Genomic DNA, 23846 nt, shown 5'->3' with positions numbered 1-23846 from the left:
TAATCCTTTTTCCACGTCTTGTTATTATAGCTTTATACTAAATCTTGAAGTTGGGTTTTGTCAGAACTTCAGCTTTTGTTCTTCAATGTTGTTTTGGTGATTTGGGGGGTTTGCCTTTTTGTTTAAACTTTAGAATAAGTTTTTCAGTATCTATAAAGAAATTTGCTAGAAATTTGATTGTTGAATTTATAGGTGAAATTTAGAAAAACTGACATCTTAACACTAATCTTCCTAGATATGAACATGGTTTATCTGTTCATTTATTTAGGTCTCTTTGGCTTCTTTTATCAGAGCACTGTAGTTTTTCTCATGTAGATCTAGTACATGTTTTATTGGATTTAAAGTTATTTCATTTTTAATGCTAATATATAATCATGTTATATTTTTTATTTCAAATTCCACGTATACTTCATTTATACTTGACTTCTTTATATTAACCTGTATCCGGCAAACTTACTATCATTATTGGTTCCAGTTTTGTTTTGTCATTTGGGGGTGGATTTTATATATAGACAATCATGACATCTGTGAACAAAGTGTTTTACTTCTTTCTTTCTAATCTGTATAACTTTTATTTTCTTTTATTGCTCTATTGCATTAGCTAGGGCTTCTAGTTGAGGGGGCCTTTGTTAAGGGGGCTGAATTCATTTTTAAATCTTTGGAAATTATTCCTTTTTGCCTGACAGGGAGATACTTAAATGATATCTTCTGTATTTCTTCTTTTTTAATTGTTTTTAATTATGAAAGGTTGTCAGTAAAGAAGAGTGCATGAGATATGTATTGGCAGTTTAAGAAATAATTATAAAATGAACACCTCTGTACCCATTATCAAATTAAGAAGTAGAATGTTTTCAACTCTCCAGTAATTCTTTCCTGTGTTCCTTCCTAATCATATAAGGTCCCCTTAAAATTTGTTTCTTACTTTATGATGCTTATATCCTGGGGTCTAAAGGTTACTGAATGCATTGAATATATGAATTTTAGCCAACTCCTTTCTAAACATAATGATATGTTTCATCTGATTTTGCTAAACTTTCATTCATTTGTTTCATTTTTAGCTGAATGAGGAAGCCCAAGAATATATATTGAACCTTTTCCAACGTTATGTTGATGAAGGTTTACATTTTATCAACAAAAAGTGCACCCAGGCAATCCCACAAGTGAACATCAGCAAAGTTACTACCCTCTGTTGCTTATTAGAGTCCTTGATATTGGGAAAAGATGGAATTAACTTGACAATGGTATGAAGGGTTTTCTTACTGTTGTGAAGCTAAGAAAATGAAATATTGTATAGATACTTTGCAAATAATTAACTCTAAATTTTCTGAAATATGGGTCATTGATTTTCAAGTTAATTTTTCAGAGAAGTAATGACTATTATTAGATTCATAGAAGCTCAAATTTAGAAGAAATGTTAAAGGTCCTATAGTTTAGTCCTCTACTCAATTTTCAATTCACATGCAGTGTACAACATAGTCTCAATCTGCTTAAATAACTTTATGCATGCATTTAGAAAAGTTATAATAGGCAGCTAAAAGACAACTTTGAGCTGTTTTTCCTACATATGCCTTTCCATTCATTGTCTCTTCAATATTTAATTATGTAGATAAGAAAATTCCATTTTGTGAGCCATTAAACATATGTGGTACAACTTAAGATTTTTCTTATGTTTATTTATGAAATATTAAAACTATTTTCTTTATTTTTTAGGAACAAGTGAAATTGAACACTGTGCTCTGCCAGACATTTGTATTCTGTTACTTATGGTCTTTGGGTGGAAACTTAAATGAAAATCATTGGGATTCTTTTGATACATTTATCAGAACACAATTTGATGATAACCCTGATGCCAGGGTAAGAACAAAATAAATTTAAAATCATAATTTTGAATCATTAAAAATAAATGTTAAGATTATAATTCTAAAAATCTTAATGCCACAAAATAATTATTCACTAAGAAGATTTTAAATTTTATTTATTTTTATTTTTTATTTTTTTTAAGAGAGAGAGAGAGAGAGAGAGAATTTTTGATATTCATTTTTTTAGTTATCGGCGGACACAACATCTTTGTTTGTATGTGGTGCTGAGAATGGAACCCGGGCCGCACGCATGCCAGGCGAGCGCGCTACCGCTTGAGCCACACCCCCAGCCCTATTTTTTATTTTTTAATTTGTTCTAATTAGTTATACATGACAGTAGAATGCATTTTAACACATTGTATACAAATGGAGCATAATTTTCCTTCCTCTGGCTGAACATATTGGTGTAGAGTCACACCAATAGTGTAAACATACATGTATATTGGGTAATAATGTCCATCGCATTCCACTATCCTTCCCATCCCCATAACTCCATCCCTTCCCCTCACTCCCCTTTGTACAATCCAAAGTTCCTTTATTATTCCCCACCCCTGCCCATTATGGAGTAGCATTCACTTACCAGAGAAAACATTTAGGCTTTGGGTTTGGGCATTTGGCTTATTTTACTTAGAATGATATTCTCCAGCTCAATCCATTTACCTGTAAATGCCATAATTTCATCTTCTTTAAGGATGAGTAATATTCAATTATGCATATGTACCACAATTTTCTTTATCCAGTCATCTGTTAAAGGGCATTTAGTTGGTTTAGCTATTGTGAATTGAGTTGCTATAAACATTGATGTGGCTGCATTACTATAGTATGCTGACTTTAATTCCTTTGGGTACAAATCAAGGAGTGGGATAGTTGGGTCAAATAGTGGTTCCATTCCAAGTTTTCTAAGGAATCTCCATACTCCTTTCCAGAGTGGTTGCACCAACTTTCAGTCCCACTAGCAATCTAAGAGTGTCCCTTTTCTCCCACATCCTCATCAACGCTTACTGTTGCTTGTATTCTTGATAATTGCTATTCTGACTGGAGTCAGATGAAATCTTAGTTTTGATTTGCATTTCTCTAATTGCTAGAGATGTTAAACATTTTTTCATATGTTTGTTGATCAATTGTATTTCTTCTGTACAATGTCTGTTTAGTTCCTTAGCCCATATATTGATTGGGTTATTTGGGTTTTTTTGGTATTAAGTTTTTTGAGTTCTTTATACATGCTGGAGATTAGTGCTCTATCTGATGTGCTTGTGGTAGATTTTCTTCCATTCTTTAAGCTCTCTCTTTATGATATTGATTGTTTCTTTTGCTGAGAAGAAGCTTTTTAGTTTGAATCCATCCCATTTATTGATTCTTGCTTTTACTTCTTTCCCTTTAAGAGTCTGGTTAGGGAAGTCAGTTCCTAAGCCATCATGGTGGAGATTTGGTCCTACTTTTCCCTTTATTGGTCACAGAGTCTTTGTTCTAGTGCCTAAGTCTTTGATCCACTTTGAGTTCATTTTAATGCAGGGTGAGAGATAGAGGTTTAATTTCATTTTGCTACATATGGATTTCCAGTTTTCCCAGCTCCATTTGTTGAATAGGCTCTCTTTTCTCTAATGTATCTTTTTGGTGCCTTTGTCTAGTATCAGATAACAGTATTTATGAGGGTTTGTGTCTGTGTCTTCTGTTCCATTTGTCTACATGTATATTCTAGTGCCAATTACTATGCCATTTTTGCTATTATTGCTCTGTAGTTTAGTTTAAGGTCTGATATATGGTGATGCCTCCTATTTGCTAATGAATGCTTTGGCTAATCTGGGTCTCTTATTTTTCCAAATGATGAACACTACTGAAATGCAGAAAATAATTAGAAACTATTGAAAATTTATACTCCAATAAAGCAGACAATCTCAAAGACATCAACACATTTCTAGAGACATATGAACTACCCAAACTTAATCAAGAGGGAATACACAATTTAAATAGATCAATTTCAAGCAATGAAATAGAAGATACTATCAAAAGCTTACCAACCAAGAAAAGCCAAGGACCAGACAGATTATCAGCCAAGTTCTACAAGACCTTTAAAGAAGAATTAACACCAGGACTCCTCAAATTATTCCATGAAATAGATAAGGAGGGAACCCTTCCAAACTCATTCTATAAGGCTAGTATTATCCTGATACCCAAACCAGACAAAGACACATCAAAGAAAGAAAACTTCAGACCAATATCCCTGATAAACATAGATGTGAAAATTCCCAATAAAATCCTGGCAAATCACATATTAAAACATATTAAAAAGATCATGCACCAGGATCAAATGGGGTTCATCCCAGGGATGCAAGGTTGGTTCAATATAAAAAAAAATCAATAAACATAATTTATCATATGAATAGACTTATATACAAGAATCATATGATCATCTCAACAAATGTAGAAAAAAAGTGTTTGACAAAATACAGCACCTCTTCATGTTCCAAACACCAGAAAAAACAGGGAGAGTAGGAATATACCAAGCCGAGCATCATTTTAAATGGAAAAAAATTGAAAGCATTCCCTCTAAAAACTGAAATAAGACAGGGATGCCCTCTTTCACAATTTCTATTCAACATAGTCCTGGAAACTCTAGCCAGAGTAAACAGACAAAAGAAATTAAAGGAATACAAATAGGAAAAGAAGAACTCAAATTATCACTATTTGCTGACAACATGATTCTAAATTTAGAAATCCAAAAAAATTCACCAGAAAACTCCTAGAGCTATTAAATGAATTCAGCAAAGTATCAGGATATAAAAATCAACACCTATAAATCAAATGCATTTCTATACATCAGTGATGAATCCACTGAAAGAGAAATTAGGAAAACTATCCCATTCACAATAGTGTCAAAAAATACTAAGATTTTTTTAAGAGAGAGAGAGAATTTTTTAATATTTATTTATTTATTTTAGTTTTTGGTAGACACAACATCTTTATTTTATTTTTATGTGGTGCTGAGGATCAAACCTAGCGCCCCATGCATGCCAGGTGAGCGTGCCACCGCTTGAGCCACATCCCTAGCCCCTAAGATTTTTTAATTTATTTTTTCAACCATAGATAACATTTTCTTGTATTTTTTAAAAATTTAGAAGTCCTTTTTCATTATAAAGAAATTAAGGTGTGGAGTCCATTAAAACTCTTTACAATAGATGAATATTAAATTCTAGCTTGTAAATTTATTTTACTAATTTTTAGACTTGTATTTTCAGCAAAGTATTCCATAAATTGCATGAGATGGTCAATAATTAATATAAACTGGTTTTGATTTGCACTTCTCTAATTGCTAGAGATGATGAACATTTTTCATATATTTGTTGATTGATTGTATATCCTCTTCTGAGAAGAGTCTGTTCAGGTCCTTGGCCCATTTATTGATTGGGTTATTTGCTTTTTTTAGTGCTTAGCTTTTTGAGTTCTTTATTTATTCTAAAGTTTAGGCTCTATCTGATGTGTGAGGGGTAAAAATTTGCCCCTCAGGATGTAGGTTCTCTGTCACCTCTCAGATTGTTTCTTTTGCTGAGTAGAAACTTTGTAGTTTGATTCCATCCCGTTTATTGATTCTTGGTTTTAATTCTTATACTATAGGAGTCTTATTAAGGACATTGGGGCCTAATCCTACATGATGAAAATTAAAGCCTACTTTTTCTTCTATTAGATGCAGAGTCTCTGGTTTAATTCCTAGGTCTTTGATCCATTTTGAGTTAAGTTTTGTGCATGGTGAGAGATAGGAGTTTAATTTCATTTTGTTTCACCCATATACCTGCAAGTGCCATAATTTTATTCTCTTTTAATCCTGAGTAATATTCCATTATGTATATATGCAATGATTTCTTTATCTATTCATATATTGAAGGGCATCTAGGTTGGTTCCACAGTTTAGCTATTGTAAATTGAGTTGCTATAAACATTGATGTAGCTGCATTCCTATAATATGCTGACTTTAAGTCCTTTGAGTACAAACCAAGGAGTGGGATAACTGAGTCAAATGGTGATTCCGTTCCAAGTTTTCTAAGGAATCTCCATACTCCTTTCCTGTGTGGTTTCACCAATTTGCAGTGTGTGAGTGTGCCTTTTCCCCCATTGCTGGTTGCAACAGCAATGTGTGAGTGTACCTTTTCCCTCACATCCTCGCCAACACTTATTGTTGCTCTTGATAATTGCCATTTTGATTGGAGTGAGATGAAATCACAGAGTAGTTTTGATTTGCATTTACTAGAGGTGTTGAACATTTTTTCATATATTTGTTGATCAATTGTATATCTTCTGAGAAGTGTCTGTTAAGTTCCTTAGCCCATTTATTGATTGGGTTATTTGGGTTTTTGGTATTAAGTTTTTTGAGTTCTCTATATATCCTGAAGATTAGTGCTCTCTCTGGCATGTGTGTGTCAAAAATTTGCTCCTAAAATGTAGGCTTTCTCTTCACCTCATTGATTGTTTCTTTTGCTGAGGATAAGCTTTTTAGTTTGAATTCTTGATTTTATTTCTTGCACTTTAGGAGGCTTATTAAGGAAATTAGGGACAGATACAATGTGATGGAGATTGAGCCTACTTTTTCTTCAATTAGGCACAGGGTCCTGGTCTAATTCCTAGGTCCTTGATCCACTTTGAGTTGAGTTTTGTGCATGGTGAGAGATAGGAATTTAATTTCATTTTGCTACATAGAGCTTTTTTATTTTTCCAGCACCATTTGTTGAAGAGGCTATCTTTTCTCTAATCGATGTTTTTGGCATCTTTGTCTATTATGAGATAACTGTATTTATCTGAGTTTTTTCTCTGTGTCTTCGAGAATAGTCTTTCTTATTTCCTAGACCTTTGTTCAGTTATATATAATTCACCCTCTCCGTGCTTTTAAATTATAGGTCACAATCTATTAATTTACCATGAAAGTATCATAACTAGTTTTTGGAAATGAAATAACCATTATCACAACATTTAGTCAGCACTATATTGGAGGTTCTAGCCAGTGTGAGAAGGGCAAGATAAAGAAATAAAACATACAAACTTTGGAAGGAAAGAAGTACACTTATCATTATATTCAGGAAACAATATTGAATATGTAGAAAATCCAAAAAAAATTCACAAATTATTAACATTATTAATTTTGCAAAGCTATTGAATTTAAAGTCCACAGAAAGTTAACAAGTGAAATTTTAAAACAATACCATTTACATTAGCAAGAAAATATTAAAAATAGATAAATCCAATTAAAGATGTAAAAGACTTCCCTGAAAACTTAAAAACTTTGCTGAGAAAAACTTTTAAAGATCTAAATAAATAGAGAGATGCAGATTACATTTGTGGGTTAAAATATTCATAACTATTAAGGTTAGCTCTCCCAAATATATTCTGAAGATTCAAGGTAATTCTAACCTCAAAACCCCAATAGGGTTTTTATGGAAACAGATTCTCATTCTAAAATTTGTGTAAAAATGTAAAACCCTAAAATAACAAAGATAATCTTAAAGAACAGAAACTTGGAGGACTTAAACTACATGATTTTAAGAACTCAAGGATCTGGGGATGAAGCTCAGTGGTAGAGTGCTTGCCTAACATGCACGATACTTTGAGTTCTATCCCTAGCACTATCAAAAAGAAAAAAAACAAAAAGATTTTAAACCAATAAAGCAATAGTAATGAAGAGAATGTGGTACTCTGATGAAAAGATAAGTAGAACAAATAAACTAGTAATTACTTCATAGGAGAATGCAGGTGTGGCTAGTATTGATAAGGAAGGGGAAGACAGTATTGAAGTGCTGGACATGTTTTATGTCTTGATCCAGAGGTAAATGTATACATTACTGTTTGCATATATAACTTTATAACATGAGCTCTTTAAACTGAACTCTTAAAATCTGGCATAAGATGTTGTGTTCCACCTCAAAAGAGTTTTTTTTTAATAGGGTGAAATAGAAAACAGAGTGAATTATACATTGCAGGGGCAAATATTATACATTTGTAGATGTGCCTGTATGTCTGTACAGGATCCCCATGTAAAATTACCTTCTTACTAAGAGTCAGTCACTATTAAATGAGCTTAAAACAACATTGCTTCATATAGCTGCCAGAATGAACCTTCTAAAATACAATCTGATTATGTCACTCACCTACTTAGAATCTTTAACTGAGTTCTTTGATACATAATGCTTTGTGCAATCTAGCTCCTGTCTGTATTCCCACTCTTATCTCTCACTTTGCTTTAATGGTTCTCAGTATACACTATACTTTCCATGGCTTCAGTCTTCATACTCTATATTTTTAACCTGAATTTGATCTCTTCCTCCCCATCCCTATCCTTCTTTACCAATCTCATTCCTGCCTGCTCTTCAAGTCTTAGCTGTAACATTACTACTCTGAAAGCTTTCTTGCATCTCAGCCACCACCATAATTCCTCTACAAATTGAACTTAGCCATCCTTCCTTTGTAAATGTAGCAACTTCATGAGACCTCTCATTTCCCCATGGATGTTAGCTGAAGTGCATATGTCTTCCATGTCATTGAAGACAGAAGCTGGGTCTCATCCAGCACATGTTTCCAGCACAAAGCACAATATTTGGCACAGAGTAAGCCCCTGGATTTTGAATTATATTGAAAATACTTTGTATTTCTGATATGGGATTTTCATATAATCAGTAAATTGAATTTTCCATGCATTATATTACATGATTCTGTTTTTAAAATTAACCTCTGATACTTAAACACTTACTCTTCACAAAGAAAAAGGAAATCCAAATAAATTCATGTTTTTTGACTTCCCTTTGTTTCTATGAGAATATGTCTATTGCAATTTGCTGTGTTGCCTGTTACCTATTGAAAGTGGTGTTTAATTTTATACTTTTAGCTTCCGAGTTCTGGTGATCTTTGGAGCATTCATGTGGACTTTGACACTAAACGGATGGATCCCTGGGAACGAATTATACCTACTTTCAAGTACAGCCGAGATATTCCGTTTTTTGAAATGCTTGTCCCTACAACAGACACAGTGCGCTTTGGGTATCTAATGGAAAAACTACTTGCAGTCAAACATTCAGTTTTGTTTACTGGAATAACTGGAGTTGGCAAGGTAGGAAACCTAACATCAAAAAAAGTTCTGTTCTAAACATTAAGGCATGGTGAACTTAAGAATTATTCTCACCAGAAATAGCACACATTTCTCAGGGGAAATTTTTTAAAATTTTGTTATGTATTCAGGAAGTCTATAGCTGTACTAAATCTATACTGATCCTAGGAATTATTTCAAAGTTTGCCAGTTTCTGAATAAATCCTTGGGCTGATATTATGTAAACCACAGTGGATTTTCAGGCCAGAGTTTGTGTTTAGGGACTTTATTATTCTATCTGTTGGTATTCGTGGGACTGCTACTGCACTGATTGGGTAAGAATTGTCCAGAATAATTTTTGTGCTCAAAGCACTATTGATAAAATTCAGTTGGTTCCCTCTTGCCTGTTTACTTCTACCTGATATGACAATAACATTATTTTCATGGTTTTTTTTTTAAAGTAAGGTAATAGGAGGATTCTGATTGCTTGATCTTTATTTTGGAAGATTCCACATATGCAGTGATTCGTTATTTCCCATCTAAATTATTTCCAAAAGAAGTTTAAATCTTCCTGTAACTCTCATTGTCAAACTGTCTTGGATAATAACCAAGATGGCTTTGGGTAGGCAGCTAAAATAAGATTATTTGTCTGAAATAGAGCTGATTAGAATATTTTTTGGTTCATATAAGTATAACTAAATAATAGAGAACATTTCAGTCTGGACTTAACTTCTCTCTTATATTATTTCTTACTCAGTGTACAGGATACTGATATAGGTTATTGAAAAATATGTTATGTTGAATGTGAGATTAACAAACTGATTTTTTAAATCTAAAGACCGTTATTGCCAAAGGATTGCTAACTAGAATTCAGGAATCTGCTGGCTATGTCCCTGTTTATCTAAATTTTTCTGCCCAAACTTCATCTGCAAGGACACAAGAGATCATTGAATCAAAACTGGAAAAAAAAAGAAAAAATATTCTAGGTAAGAACTGTCATTTTCATTTGTTCTATATAAACTACTCACTAAGCCAATAAATTATATAAACACCACACATAGTAAAGGACAATTGGATATTTTCTTACTTTATTTGTAAAGATGTGCCTTGGTTTGATTTTTTGTTGCAACACTAAAATACCTGAGATTGGTTACTTTACAAAGAAGAGAGAGGTTTATTTAGCCCACAGTTATAGATGTCCAAGAACACGATGCCCTCATCAGCTTCTGGTGAGGGCCTCAAGGTGGACAGCATCACGTGGCAGAAACACATGTGTGAGAGAGGGGTCACATGATGAGAGAGAAAGAAAGTGAACAAGAACTTACAACCCACTCTCATGGCGATCAATGAAGTCCCTTGAGAGCAAGAACTCACTCCCACAAGAAAACATTAATCCCTCATAAAGGTCTCAGTACTTCTAAACACTATTGGAGTCCAAGCCTCAACGTGAGTTTTGGTGGAGACAAAGCATATTTAAACCAAAGCAAGGTGATTCTATTAGTGATATTTTTCCTGTACCAGATATCTACATATCTTTCTGTTATAAGCAAGCCGTTTATTTCTACCATTCCCTTAAAACCAGAACATCTTCAGTCTTTGCTTCTTCATGGCTCTCACTCTATCCACCCATGCTTGAATTGATTTCCCTTTATTTAAAATTAATAACTCTGATTTTACCTAGCACACTGAGTTTCTGAACTCAGTGGGGAATAAACATGAAACTATTTGGGTTTTTGCATCAGTCAGCATTTTAAGGCAGGGATTTCTTTGACCCACCCTTATTAATTATTTAAGATAAATAGCTTCTGGTCACCTTCAGATGTTTTGAGTCTGGGCCAATGTAAAACTTCAATCCCCAAACCTAATTTAAAGTTCACCTTATCTTCTGTCATAAGCCAGTGTTGTGGCTCCAGGTACTGAAGACAGAGGGAGAAATGGGATACTCTTTACTTCTATCCCACTCCCATTCCACATAGAAAAAACTGATATGTTGGGATGGGAAAAGAAGAAAGGACAAGTGTCTTCTCCCTGACTCATAGTTAAATAGGCCTGTGGGCATGTGGATGATCCCTGCTTCTCTGGCTGGTGCTGAATGACTGCCCAACCTGCCTAAGAGGCACTTTCAGGAGTAGGCTCTTATGAGGGACTCCTATAAGGTCTGTCCTCATTTTAGGCATTAAGCCTCCCCTTTGAAAGGTTCCCTGAGGTTGGGAATCAGGGTCTCAACCTTCACTCAGTTTCATCCTCCAGCCTCTTGCTGCTAGAGTTCACCTGCCCAACCTACAGCCCTTCTGGGTGGGTTACCAGTCAGAACTCAGGTCCAGCTGCTTTGTACAGTGTACAGCATCTAATAGGCTCTGTTATGCCAAACACTGGAGTTGTTTACTGCCTCACCGCTTTCTTTTACCTGCTCAGTTAGACACAGGACATTGGTCTATTTTCTGATGAGGGATCCAGATTTTTTAAAATGATTCCCTTACATCCTTTCCAAATCCTGCTTCATGCTTCTCAGCTTTCAGGAACCAGAGGATAGAGTAAAATTCTGAGTTATTCTCAGTTACCTTGGAATTACCATCCAACATTAATACCAATCAAAGAGAAATGGCTATTTGTCCTTTAGCCTTAAGCACAGGGTACTGAATAGGTGAAGTCACCTCCTATTCTTCAGTTGCTACTTTTTCTCTGCTATCACTAATTATTTTTTCTGATAGTATATTTCTTGGTTTTCTTTAAATGTGGCATTGTGTATATCCACAATCCTAGATTTTGATTTGATTTCCCTTTGATGCAATGCGAATGCTTTTGAATTTTGAACTGTTTTCCATGTGAGGGTGATGAGATGGCATTTTTGAAAGAGAACCTTTAGCTTTCCACACCCGTGCCCTGGCCCCATAATTAGTGAGGGCACTGGTGTGCTGAGACTTGAGAATGGTCCAGACCTCACTGGAGAGCTACCAGTATTATGGGCTCTGAGAGTAAGGGTGAGGAACAACCTGACATAACAATGTGGGCCTCGGAGCCAGATCTACATCTCGCTGAAGGGGGCCTGTATGGGGACAGAAGGAGATATGTCTCCTTGGAGTGGGACTCTGCTAGGTCTCTCCTCACTCTTGAGAAAAGAATTAAACTCAGTATGACTTGCAAGTCAGTATGACTCTCATTGAGTGCAAAGCCATACCTATGCTTTCTTTCTTTTTTTTAGTCCAATATCATAACAGAATATCTGAGACTGACAAATTTATAAAGAGAAAGGTTTTTTAGCTCCAAGTCTTGGAAGTTCAGGAGAGTGGTGCTGGCAGCTGCTCAGCTTCTGATGAGGGCCTCATTCAGGTCAATTCTTGGCAGAAAACAAAAGAGCAATCAAGCATATGCAGAAGATAGAAAAGAGGGCCAACTTCCTATAATATAAACCCATTTATATAATAAAAACATTAATCCATTCCTGAGGGAAGATCCTTCATGATCTCAGATGCCTCTTAAAGGCTTCATTACCTCTTAACATTAACATCATGTTATCAGTATATTAGGAACAAAGCCACAACATGAATTTGGGTGGGAACAAACCACAGTAGTTTTGTTATGTACTTTCTAAGAAAAAAAATTAATTACTAAATTGAATTTGTTTTCCCAGGGGCACCAGGAAATAAGCAAGTTATAATTTTTGTTGACGACTTAAATATGCCTAGACTGGATCGCTATGGCTCTCAGCCTCCCATTGAATTACTTCGCCAGTATCAAGATTTTGGTGGATTTTATGACAGAAACAAACTCTTTTGGAAAGATATACAGGTTACTTTAGGTTTTAAATCATTACTTAATGTGTTCAAATTTAAATGGTAAGGAAATATGTGGTACATTAGTTTTATATAATGGCCATAACAAACCACATAATTTTCTCATAATTCTGAAGACTGGAAGTCCAAAGTCAAGGTATCAGCAGGATCAATTTCTTCTGAAACCTCCATCCTTAACTAATAGATGGCCAACTTCCCCCTGTGTCTTTCCATGGGTATATTAATTTGCTTTCTGTTGCTTATAACAATACCACAGATTGGGTAAGTTCTAAAGAGAAGAGGTTTATTTTGGCTCATGGCTCTGATTCAGAAGTAAGGGGCCATATCTAGTGATGGCCTTCTTAATGGCAGAGTCCTGGGACAATGCAGGGCATTGCTTTAGCATGACATAGGGAATACATGTGTGTGTGTGATCTCTCTTCCCCCTCTTCTTATAAAGCCACAAATATTCAATCATGTAGGCTCCACCCTTTGACATTATCTGCTTCTAATCACCTCCCAAAAGGCCCACATCTAAACATCATAGTTAGATTGAATTTCTGCCCTCTTAATTCCTTATAGTGGGGGAAAACTTCCAACATGAGTTTTGGTAGAAAAAGATGATATTCAAACCATTTCATTTCTTGTCTGGCCCCTGAAACTCAAGTCCTTCTTATATACATCATTCTAATAATTCATTCCACCCAAAAATCCCAGAACCTTAACTCATTCCAGCATTAATCACAAGCCCAAATTCTCATCTGAGATTCAATGCAAACTGCTTCCAGCCGTGAGTCTGTAAAACCAAAGTTGTCTACAAAGGCGGAATAGGCACACAGTATACATTTCCATTCTGAAAGAAAGGAGTAATCAACCCAAAGCAAGTCTGAAACCTAGTCAGGGCTGGCATTAAATCTTACTGCTTCAATTCTGGCATCCTGTGTATACCATGGGGCTGCAAAGCCTCAGGAAGCCCCAGCCACACAATTTGCTGGTTTTGTCCCACATAGTTGCTTTCTTGGGCTGCAAGTTGATGGCCACAGCTTATCTAAGCTGGTATTGCACACTGCTCGTAGCTATTCACTTCCTGGTATCTCAGCTGAGGCTCCACTCCCATGGCTTCATTAAGCATTGCTCCACTGGCAACTCTCTGTGGTGGCTCCCCTCACAGCAAACTTTTGCCTGGCTTCCCTGACTTTCTTTGACATCTTGGTGGAAGCTGCCATGACCCCATCACTCTTTCATTCTGTGCATAAGCACTTCGTGAATGCTGCCAAGGTCTGCCATGTTTTAAGCAGTGTCTGGGCTTACTTGAACCAACAGTCTCTGTGAGGTGCTTTTCTGGAAAACAAGGAACATAATCCTGTAGAGTCCCTGAGCAGCCCATGAATAGTACCCCCGGGCTCCTACTTCAACCAAGTCTAGAAAGCTTCTGGGCCTGTGATGGGAGAGGCAGCCCTATAGACTTCTGAGATGTTTTCTAGGCCTTTTTCTCATCTCTTAACAACTGATATCCCTGCTAATCTTAGAAAATGTTTTCTCATCCACATTTTTTCAGATTTTTTTTCTTTACTCCTTCCCTGATCTAGCTGCAAATTTTCAGATCTTTCCATTGTTTCCTTTTGCCCTTAAATTGCTCTAAAAACAGCCTTAAATAGTCCTTCTATATATTACTTAAAATATTCTCCACCAGTTTTTCATCATTCTTAAATTTGGCCTGCCATAAAACTCTGGGACATAGACATAGTTCAGCCAAATTTTTTGCAATGATGACTTTTACTCAGATTTTTGATAGGATCATCATTTTCATCTAAGACTATTTCCCTGTCTCCTCATTTCTTGAGCCCTCACAAGAATCACCTATCATGCTCCATTTACAGAACTCTGAGTTTTTCTACTCAACTTCTTCAACTTTTCTACCTCTACTCATTATTCAATCCCAAAGCTGATTGCATATTTTCAGATATTCATTATTGGCAGCAGTCTCACTTCTTGGTACTTACTAATTTTCAGTGTTTGGCCATTTTATGTTGCTAATAACACTATAACACTGATAGTAAGTTATAAATAAAAATAATTAGTTTTGGCTTATGATTTGGGTCCCTAATTGAGTGGTTTCCTCTGTGATAGCTTCTTGCTTCAGAGTACTGGGCAGTGCAAAGCATCACATAACAAGACACGGAGAACATGTGTATCTTCTTGCCTCTCTCCCTGTTCTTATAAAGCCACCAGTATTCAAAAGGGAAGGTTTCACCCTGATGATTTTATCTAATCTTCATCATCCCCCAATGTCTTACCCTAAATACCATAGTTGTATTAAGTTTCCATTCTCTTAATACCTCAAAATGGGGATTAAACCCCAACATGAGTTATGGATAACAATGGACTTCCCTCTGTGTTCAAATCTCTTCTTATAAGAACACCAATTATTTAGAGTAGGGCTCATCCTAATTACATCATTTTATCTTTATCATCTTTGTGTACCCTATATCTAAATATGGTCACATTCTAAGGTACTGAGAATTAGGATTTCAGCATATTATTTGGGGCTAGAAGACATAATTCAGCCTATAACAAGGCCTTGGTATTTCTTAAATGTGTAATGCAATTCATTCAATTTATATTGAGTTCTTGCCATGGTTGAGTTAGGAAATTCATAGGCAAGTAAGACAGTCCTCACCCCCAAGAGAATTCAGCTTTGGAAAATGGGCAGATATTTACAGTTCAGGGCAAAAGTCATGGGAGAGACAGAGGTTTGGATTGAGGATGAGAGAAGCATTCCCCAAAGAGGAGATCTTGGAGTTGGGTTTTATAGTCAGAGCATGTCAGAGCAAAGAAAGGCATAATTTTATATCTCAGAAGCAGGGAATGTGGGATATCATAGTGGTATGAAATGTGAGCCCCAAAGCAGCAGGAGATACAGAGGTCATATCCCAGAAGGCTCTGGACCCATGATGAGGAATATAGATTTGTCCTGTATATGATAGGGAGTCTTGAGAAAAATGATATAGGGAAGGGATGGGCTAGAGAGGAAGTAAGACCAGAGGAACTATAGTACTAATAGCAGAAGAGATGAGGGTCAGGTCCTCAATGTGATGATGAAGTGTACAACCAGCAGGTTCTAGGAGGAAGATCAGCAGGTCTCCTGGGGTGTGGACTCAGAGGGAGAAAGGCAGCTTAGGTTGACTGCCTTTCTGTTCTGGAAAGGGGGCATGTCTAGAGTGACTTGCATTTTACCCCCAAAAGCAAATTATACCAAGCACTGTTCTCAGTGGCTCCCATTTAATCCTCCCAGCATCCTTATAAGATAGGTTATTAAGATAGTATAATAGAGTTATTCACCCAAGAGGAAGGAAGACACAGCCCAAATTCTAGAATTTTCCTCTAACATATAGGCTATTCATTATACATATTTCTATAATCACTTATGTCTTTTCATCTCCATGGCCATTATCTAAAGACAAGCCCAAGGGATATTGGGAGATTTAAATTGGCACAGTTGCTGGTCTTCACATACTTATACTCTGTTCCCTAGTCTGCAGACATCCCGAATAACCTTTTCAAAATGCAGCTCTGCTACTGCCAATTCCTTGTTTGATCTTAAAAACGTATTTAACAATCCAGGACTTTGGGTTTTATTTTCATACATGAAATGAGAATAAGAACAGTGACCTCCTGAGGTGGCCATGAGGATTAAGTCATTTAATGTGTACAAAAATTTAATGCAATTCTGGCTCATGGCAGGTCCTCAGAAAATTCTGGTTCTTTGTCTGCCATTGAGAAGGGCATATCTCATCTCTTTCTGTGGCTGGGTGACCCAAGTGAATTTCTCTCTCTGTAGGATGTAACAATCGTATCAGCATGTGCACCTCCAGGAGGTGGTCGCAATCCTGTGACCCCTCGTTTCATCCGACACTTCAGCATGCTGTGCCTCCCGATGCCCTCAGAGCACAGTCTGAAACATATTTTTTATGTGAGTATGAATTTAAACTTAGACAAGAGGAGAAAAATAAAACATGTCCTTAGGCTCCCACAAAGTGACCTACCATATTTCTAGGGACCTTTTTTTGAGCAGAAAACTAGTAGCTATGGACACCTGGAGAATAGTTAGAAGATGTATGAATCTCTACCTTCTGTGTTTACATCCTCAGAGATAAGTTTTAGGAATGCAAAATATTGTCCAAACATGACTTCTACCCATAAGGAAGGTTGTATCTTAGGCTTCTGCCCCTTAGCACTCTACACAGTTAGCAGGTCTGCCTACTGGCTAGCCCTCACTTGTATGCACATCTCAGACCTTACCTTCAGGTATATAAGAGTCCATTTGCATCAAATGCAGCACATGACACCCTAGAATGCTAGGGTGGTCAAGCTCAACACACTAAGAATTCATCACTTCTCCCACTGCCACTACTAACGATAACCCATATTCATGAGTGGAAACCAGTACTATTTTCCCTATAGGGTTACTTCCTTGTCTTTTAAATGGAGAAAATAATGGTACCTAACCTGCAAGTGTTCAAAAAAATGTTCAATAAATATGAAATATTATATTGAACAGAATGATGAGAGAACATAAAGCAGCATGACTAGAGCGTGCCATAACCAACAAGCCAAGGGCCTAGAGAAGATAGATTGTAAGCTGGGTCTTGGAGAAAGATGGGAATTATCAAGGAGGAAGAGATCTCAGGAACAGATGGTACTTAGGTGAATGCAATCACAGAAGCAGGAAACGTAAAATGGGCATGCAGGTCAAATAAGACAGTTTAGGTGACTAGTCTGGAGAAACTGACTTTGTCAGTAATTGTTCAATGATGCCAGAATTATGTGAGCCTCTACATTTATCAGCATACGCCTCTTCTTCCAATGGAGGCTGTCTTAGAGGAGAAAAGGGAGAAGAGCCAGCAAGTATATTCTTTAGAACATGCAGATGATTTTTTAAATTCACCCTGACATAGCTTACATTCATGGGAAACTATTTTTAATTTGAATTTAATTTTTATATTTGAATTAATTCCAGTAAGTTAAAAGCTAATGCCAAAGTGATAGGTAAAAGTTTTTGGAGAATCTGTAGACTATGAAAGGATGGGAACTTATTACTTGTAATTACCATATCTAAACAAATGTGCCACTCATGAAAACATCATCCAGCAAGAACATCACAGCTGAAAACCGACTGGGATGAAGCTGCTGCTTCTCCCTGTGACTTACAGTCTTATAATTAAAACTCATTCTGGTGTGGGTAGAAATAGAAAGGCAGTAAAACAGAGATTCTGGGAAATACTGGCAGGGACTGGATTTAGATAGGACACATACTTCCCTCTTTACCAAAGCAAGATATTTTACTTGTAGAAAAAAGGGACTTGCTATAGGCCCATGGATCTCAAACTTTAATCACAATCTGTCTAAGTTAGACCCAAGAGTTCACAGCCATCGCTCCCTATCCTTCGTCATTGAATGACAGTAGAAGGACCTGGGATTAGCCAAGAACTTAAGAACAGGACAATAAATAAGTTAAATTTATTAGCAACATATATAATAAAAATTGATTTATTTCTGTATAAAAGAGGTCTATGGGTCTAAATAGTATATACATATGCTATATATAAAAGTTTATAATTTGTAATGTAATATATAATGTTTTAATTGCCTATTATTTTTAAGCAATGAGATTAAAGTGCTTTCTTTAATTCTCTTTTGCAAGTTTGTTGAATGCTGCATATATGCAGGGGCCATATCACTAATGATAGGTCAAGATTTTCACAGATTTTGAGCCACATTCACATACATTCGAGTGTCTATTTATTGGAAGTTTATATGCTAGAATAAGTGTCCCTAGATATTATAAGAGCAAACTAAACAATACACAAGTTAAATTGATGAAATTGCCACTAAATTAAATGTCATTTCTAGTTTAGAAAGATTTAACAGTGAAATATCAGTCAGTTTTACGTCACTATGACCAAAATACCTGACCAGAATAACTTAGAGGAGGACAAGTTTATTTTGGTTCATAATTCCAGAGGTTTCAGTCCATTGATAGCAGACTCCATTTCTGTGGGCCTGGGGTAATGCAGAAAATGATAGACAAAGGGAAAAGTTGCTCAGCTTCTGGCAACCCAGAAACAGAGAGAAAGTGAGGTGCCAGACAAAATATAAACCCCAAAGACATGCCTGTAGTGACCTACTTCCTCTAGCCATACCCTACCTCTTTACAGTTACTACCCAGCATAGTGATATTATTAATCCATCACTGATTGGTTGTTACAGCTCTCGTAATCTAATCATTTCACCTCTGATCATTGCTACATTGTCTCCTAAGCTTTTGGCAGACACCTTATATTCAAACCATAACAAGCATTTTAAAACAAATTCATAACAAGTAATTGAAAACTATGATCAGTTCTATAAAATACTAATAATATCCTCATACCAAAGCTTCTTTCCCCAACTGTGAGAACTATGGCTTTATTTTATATGCATATCCTTAATAGGAGCTCTACAAAACTGTTAAGCAAGTCGTGTAAACCACAAGTAGAATACCAAGCTATGGTTTTCAATAACTTCTATAGTAACCTGCTACTTTTAATTTATGAAATACCAGTTTAGTGGCTAGAAGTTCACTCATTAAAAATGTTTGTTGAGCACTTATCATGTGTCAGATAGCAGTGTATTATTTTGAACAAAACAGTTATCATGTCTGTCCTCATAGTTCTTCCATCATGGAGAAACATAATAAAAAAAATGAATGAAATATACAGATAAATATAGTTACTAATATATATGTTAAAAATTGTGTGATAGAGAACAGATAGGCTGAAACTTTTCTCATATTTGTAATGTAAATTTTATTTGTATATATATACATATATTCCAATTTGTCTATTCTCCATTACACACACAGCTGCATATTAACATCAAATTTAAAGATTGGGTTTGGGATGCTTCTACTCAAAACACTGGCCATGTGGAGAATTGTAAACTCATTTGGGATTCACAAGGGAAATACCTCAAAAAGACAGATAGTCCTTTTAAACTACTGGAACTTAAATTCAGCAAGAAGCACTGAACTTTGGTTTATTTTTAACTATCTCATATATGAGACTCAAATATGAAATCATAAGAAATAATTCATAACCATTAATTTGCATTATGAAAGCTTTGTGAGTAACTTCAAGATTAATGGTGATGAAAATTTATCTATTTAAAACCTATAATGGCTTTCCTGAGCAACTGTGGGTTAGAGACTAGTTAGACTTTCATACTGTGGCAATTTATGTGTGAGAAAGTCAGAGAGACTGAAAGGAGAACTTATTTTAAATTGGGTGGTCAGGGAATGCCTCTCTGAAGAGATGACATGGAACCAAAAATATGAAGGTTGAGAAAGCATCTGCAAGAGAGAGCCATGTGGGAGTGGGTATTGGGAGGGAGGTACAGCAAGTATGGAAACCTAAGGGAGGAAGGAGTATGGGCTGTTAAGGCCAGTGAGCAATAGGGACAGAGGAGTAAAATAGGGATGTTGGGGGATAGTGAACATCAGAAGATGGTATTTGTATCATTAAAGAGAGAGGAAAGTAGAAGTGAAAAGGCCAATGAATGAAAGGAGAAGGAAAGGAGTCCAGATGGAAGAGCAAAAGGTACAATGGGGTGGTGTCATACAAAACCGAAGGACACAGATTCAAGAAATGAATTCAAGATTGTCAGAGGTAAAATCAGGGAGGTTTCAAAATGGACTTCCAAGCTCCTGATCTGAGTGAACCAGGGCAAGGCCTCTTACTGAGGTAGGAATGAGAGGCAGGGGAGTCTATACAAGTCACACTTTAAATACACATGAAAATGAAACCTATGGGCTTCCTGGTCATTCACCCATAAAAATGAGAGAGAAGACAGTTCATTTCCAGATGAGTTTATTTCTTCAGTGAAGACCCTCTGGACTCACAGTGAGCAGAAGTCTAAATTACCTGAGAGTAGGGTCATGGTAAATTCAAAAAGATTTTTATGAATGTTGCTCAAGCAGCCCAGTCACAGAAGACAAAAATGAGCCCCTTCTTGGGATCAAATTCTGAAATGATGGAAGAGCTTTGACATTCACGTGTCTTTGTGTTAGAATTTGGTTTTCTAGTTATTATTAGAAAACAGGATCATATCTAGAGTAATTTGAAAAATAAATATTTGATTTAAAAAACGTAACCCTCTCATGTTTCTGGTTCTAGGCCATCTTAAATGGCTTCCTACTTGACTTTCCACAAGCTGTAAAGCAAACCGCATCAAGCATCGTAGAAGCTTCAGTTGAGATTTATAACAGAATGAGTATTGATCTCCTGCCAACACCAGCAAAGTCCCACTATGTCTTTAATTTGAGGGATTTATCCAAATGTGTGCAAGGTAGTGTATTAAACCCTCACTCTCTGATTTGCACCCTCCCTTCATGTTCTTTGGCGTAAACTCTCTTATTAAAATTGTGTGTACCCAAGTGTCTGTGACTCACCTAGAAATCCCATAGCATGTCCTCATACAGGTCACCCTTCACCCCCACCCCAGGCTGAAAACTTTACAGCTTTTTCAAACCACAAATATCTCTCCCATTTCTCACTCCCAACTCATGATCTTTTACTGAAAAAAAAATGGAAACAATCAGACTAGAGCTGCCTCATCTTCCAAATCTCTCAGACAACCTGCATCTTCCTTCCCTGTGCTGAACTGTCCCCTGTTCGTATCAGGTGCCACCCTCTGACACTGAATCTTATCCCCTCTTGCAGGATTTTGCTCTTATAAATTTCTTATCTATTGGGTCATTCCTAACAATATTGCAAAAAAAACCCTGCTGTCATACTTCTTATCTTAAAAATTTAATTTTCCTTAGGCTCCATTTATCCCTGATATCATCCCTTTATTTATTTTCTCCTTTTAGAAAGACTCCTCAAAAAATGGTCTCACTTCACTATCCCACTTACTCCCTCTAGGATAACATAACTTGTTTTCTTCCTCCTCCCCTAAAAATCTTCCCCTCTATATTAGCAGTTTTATCCAGGAGTTTACAAACCCATTTTTTTCCCCCAGAAAATTGTAGAATGTTGCTTTGTTTCTTTGGTGAACTTCTTCAAACTCGCTTTCTAGTCCTCAGACGTTGTCTAATCTAGTCATTTATATATTGGCCTCCCTCATTGCCTTTCTATTTCTGTTTTGTAGATAACTTCTGAGCTTCAAAATTTAGGGCTCATTTTATCTCCAGTGATCGTACATCAAAGTATCCAGAAATTTCCAATTTTTAATATTTTTCTGCTTATTCTCATTAAAATGTCCTAGAAATTCCCTTATTTCTATAAATATTAACTGAAAATTATTAAAACTTTAAGCACTTCAAGAAATATACATGTCAAACACACACGAACTTTAGATGCAAAGAATTTAAATAAAGAATTATTATCTCCAGAAATTCCTTGTATTGCAAGGCAATGTGGACAGTACTTACTATGTTGTGTGTGGTACACACTCTGGTGCAACTGTGTACATGGTATATTGTGTCCTTGCCTCATCTGCACAGTGAGAGAAACCCTGTGTGAGGAGTCTCCATGCAGAAACATTTCCAGACAGTGCTATATATCACTGCTTTTGTGGTAACTAAGTGTACTCAGAGTCATTTGAGTAGCAGCTATTAGCATTTGGTGAGAATTTAACATTGGGGAAGAAAGAGGGGATTGATGTTTTGAAAACAGTATAAACATCATGATAAAAGTTTGATAAGGTTGATAACGTTGGCTTTTGAGGACTGGCTTATTTCACTTAGCATGATAGTCTCCAGATCCAACAATTTACTGACAAATGTTATAAATTCATTCTTCCTTGGCTGAGTAATACTCCATTGCATACATATATCACAATTTCTTTATCCATTCATCTATTGAAGGGCACCTAGGTTGGTTCCATAGCTTAACTATTGTGAATTGAGCTGCTATAAATATTGATGTGGCTGCATCACATAGTGAGCTGATTTTAAATGCTTTGGATGTATACCGACCAATGGTATAGCCAAGTCAAATGGTGGCTCTATTTCAAGGTTTTTGAGGAACCTCCATAATGCTTTCCAGTAGATAAGACAATGGGGAATGGAGGGTAGGGAGGAGGAATAGGAAAAGGAAATCTGACACAATTATCCTATGTACATATATGAAAACAACACAGTGAATCACACCATTATGTATATCTACAAGAATGGGATCCTAACTAGAATAAGATATATTCCATGCTTATATAATTATATCAAAATGAATTCTCCTGACATGTATAACTAAAAATAACTAATAAGTAAATTTTAAAAAGAAAGAAATATAACCTTTCTCATTTGGCGTACTGCCCACTGCCCACATGTTGAGTTAAAGAAAGAAATAGGGAAAAGGAAAAAAAAATTTGTCACATAACATATCCCAGTTTTGCTTCCAAGAAAATGAGTTCACCATTATTATATGTATGTATCCACTGGGGAAGCATTCATTTCTGCTAATGTTTGGGTAAATTTGGACTTCAGGATTTCCTAGTTAATTAAACTATTATTAGAGATTCCACAAATGTAGAATTTTCTTTTTTTTTTTCTTCTTACAAAACAGGTATCCTCCAGTGTGACTCAGGAACAATAAGAGAAGAAATGCAGATATTTAGACTCTTTTGTCATGAATGTCAAAGAGTCTTCCATGATCGTTTGATTAATAATGAAGATAAACACTATTTCTACGTTATTTTAACAGAAATGGCCAGTAAATATAAATCTTTATTTTGCTATTCTTTTTTTAGCAGAAAAGCAATTTGATTTTTATAAATGAAAATTAAAATGGATTTATGAATTTTAGGTACTCATGAGAAAACATTATTAGATAACTCAAACATATGAAAATATTCTAAAATAATTTTATTGAAATTAAGGAAGGGCTACTCAGTAGAGATTTTTTAAGTATAGGAAGGAAAGTAAGAGAAACAGTATTTGTCTGATAAGATGCCAGGATAATTATAAAGTGCTTCTTAATAAATATCCAATATTTATTATTTAGCAAAAGTTATTTTAAAAGTTATTATATATTCTTAATCTTAAATCTGGGAAATGATCAGACAAACTAAAGTGACATGACGTTGATGTTGACATTCACACTAATTAAGACT

At 35.7% G+C, this 23846-nt stretch overlaps 1 protein-coding gene across 1 annotated transcript in view; it reads left to right on the top strand.

Moving 5' to 3' along the window:
* Dnah6 (dynein axonemal heavy chain 6) overlaps positions 1–23846 on the top strand; it is a 263669-nt gene that overhangs the window by 136360 nt on the left and 103463 nt on the right. Inside the window, exons 37-44 of the mRNA XM_005335870.5 lie at positions 1059–1241; positions 1711–1854; positions 8725–8946; positions 9761–9908; positions 12554–12711; positions 16537–16668; positions 20909–21080; positions 23300–23446. Coding sequence (XP_005335927.2) covers positions 1059–1241; positions 1711–1854; positions 8725–8946; positions 9761–9908; positions 12554–12711; positions 16537–16668; positions 20909–21080; positions 23300–23446 — 1306 coding nt within the window. The remainder of the gene's footprint in view (positions 1–1058; positions 1242–1710; positions 1855–8724; positions 8947–9760; positions 9909–12553; positions 12712–16536; positions 16669–20908; positions 21081–23299; positions 23447–23846) is intronic.

Source organism: Ictidomys tridecemlineatus, chromosome 12 (assembly GCF_052094955.1).
Source record: "Ictidomys tridecemlineatus isolate mIctTri1 chromosome 12, mIctTri1.hap1, whole genome shotgun sequence".
Lineage (NCBI taxonomy): Eukaryota > Metazoa > Chordata > Mammalia > Rodentia > Sciuridae > Ictidomys > Ictidomys tridecemlineatus.
Note: the sequence above shows the minus strand (reverse complement) of the source record. Positions and strands in the feature narration are given on the sequence as shown.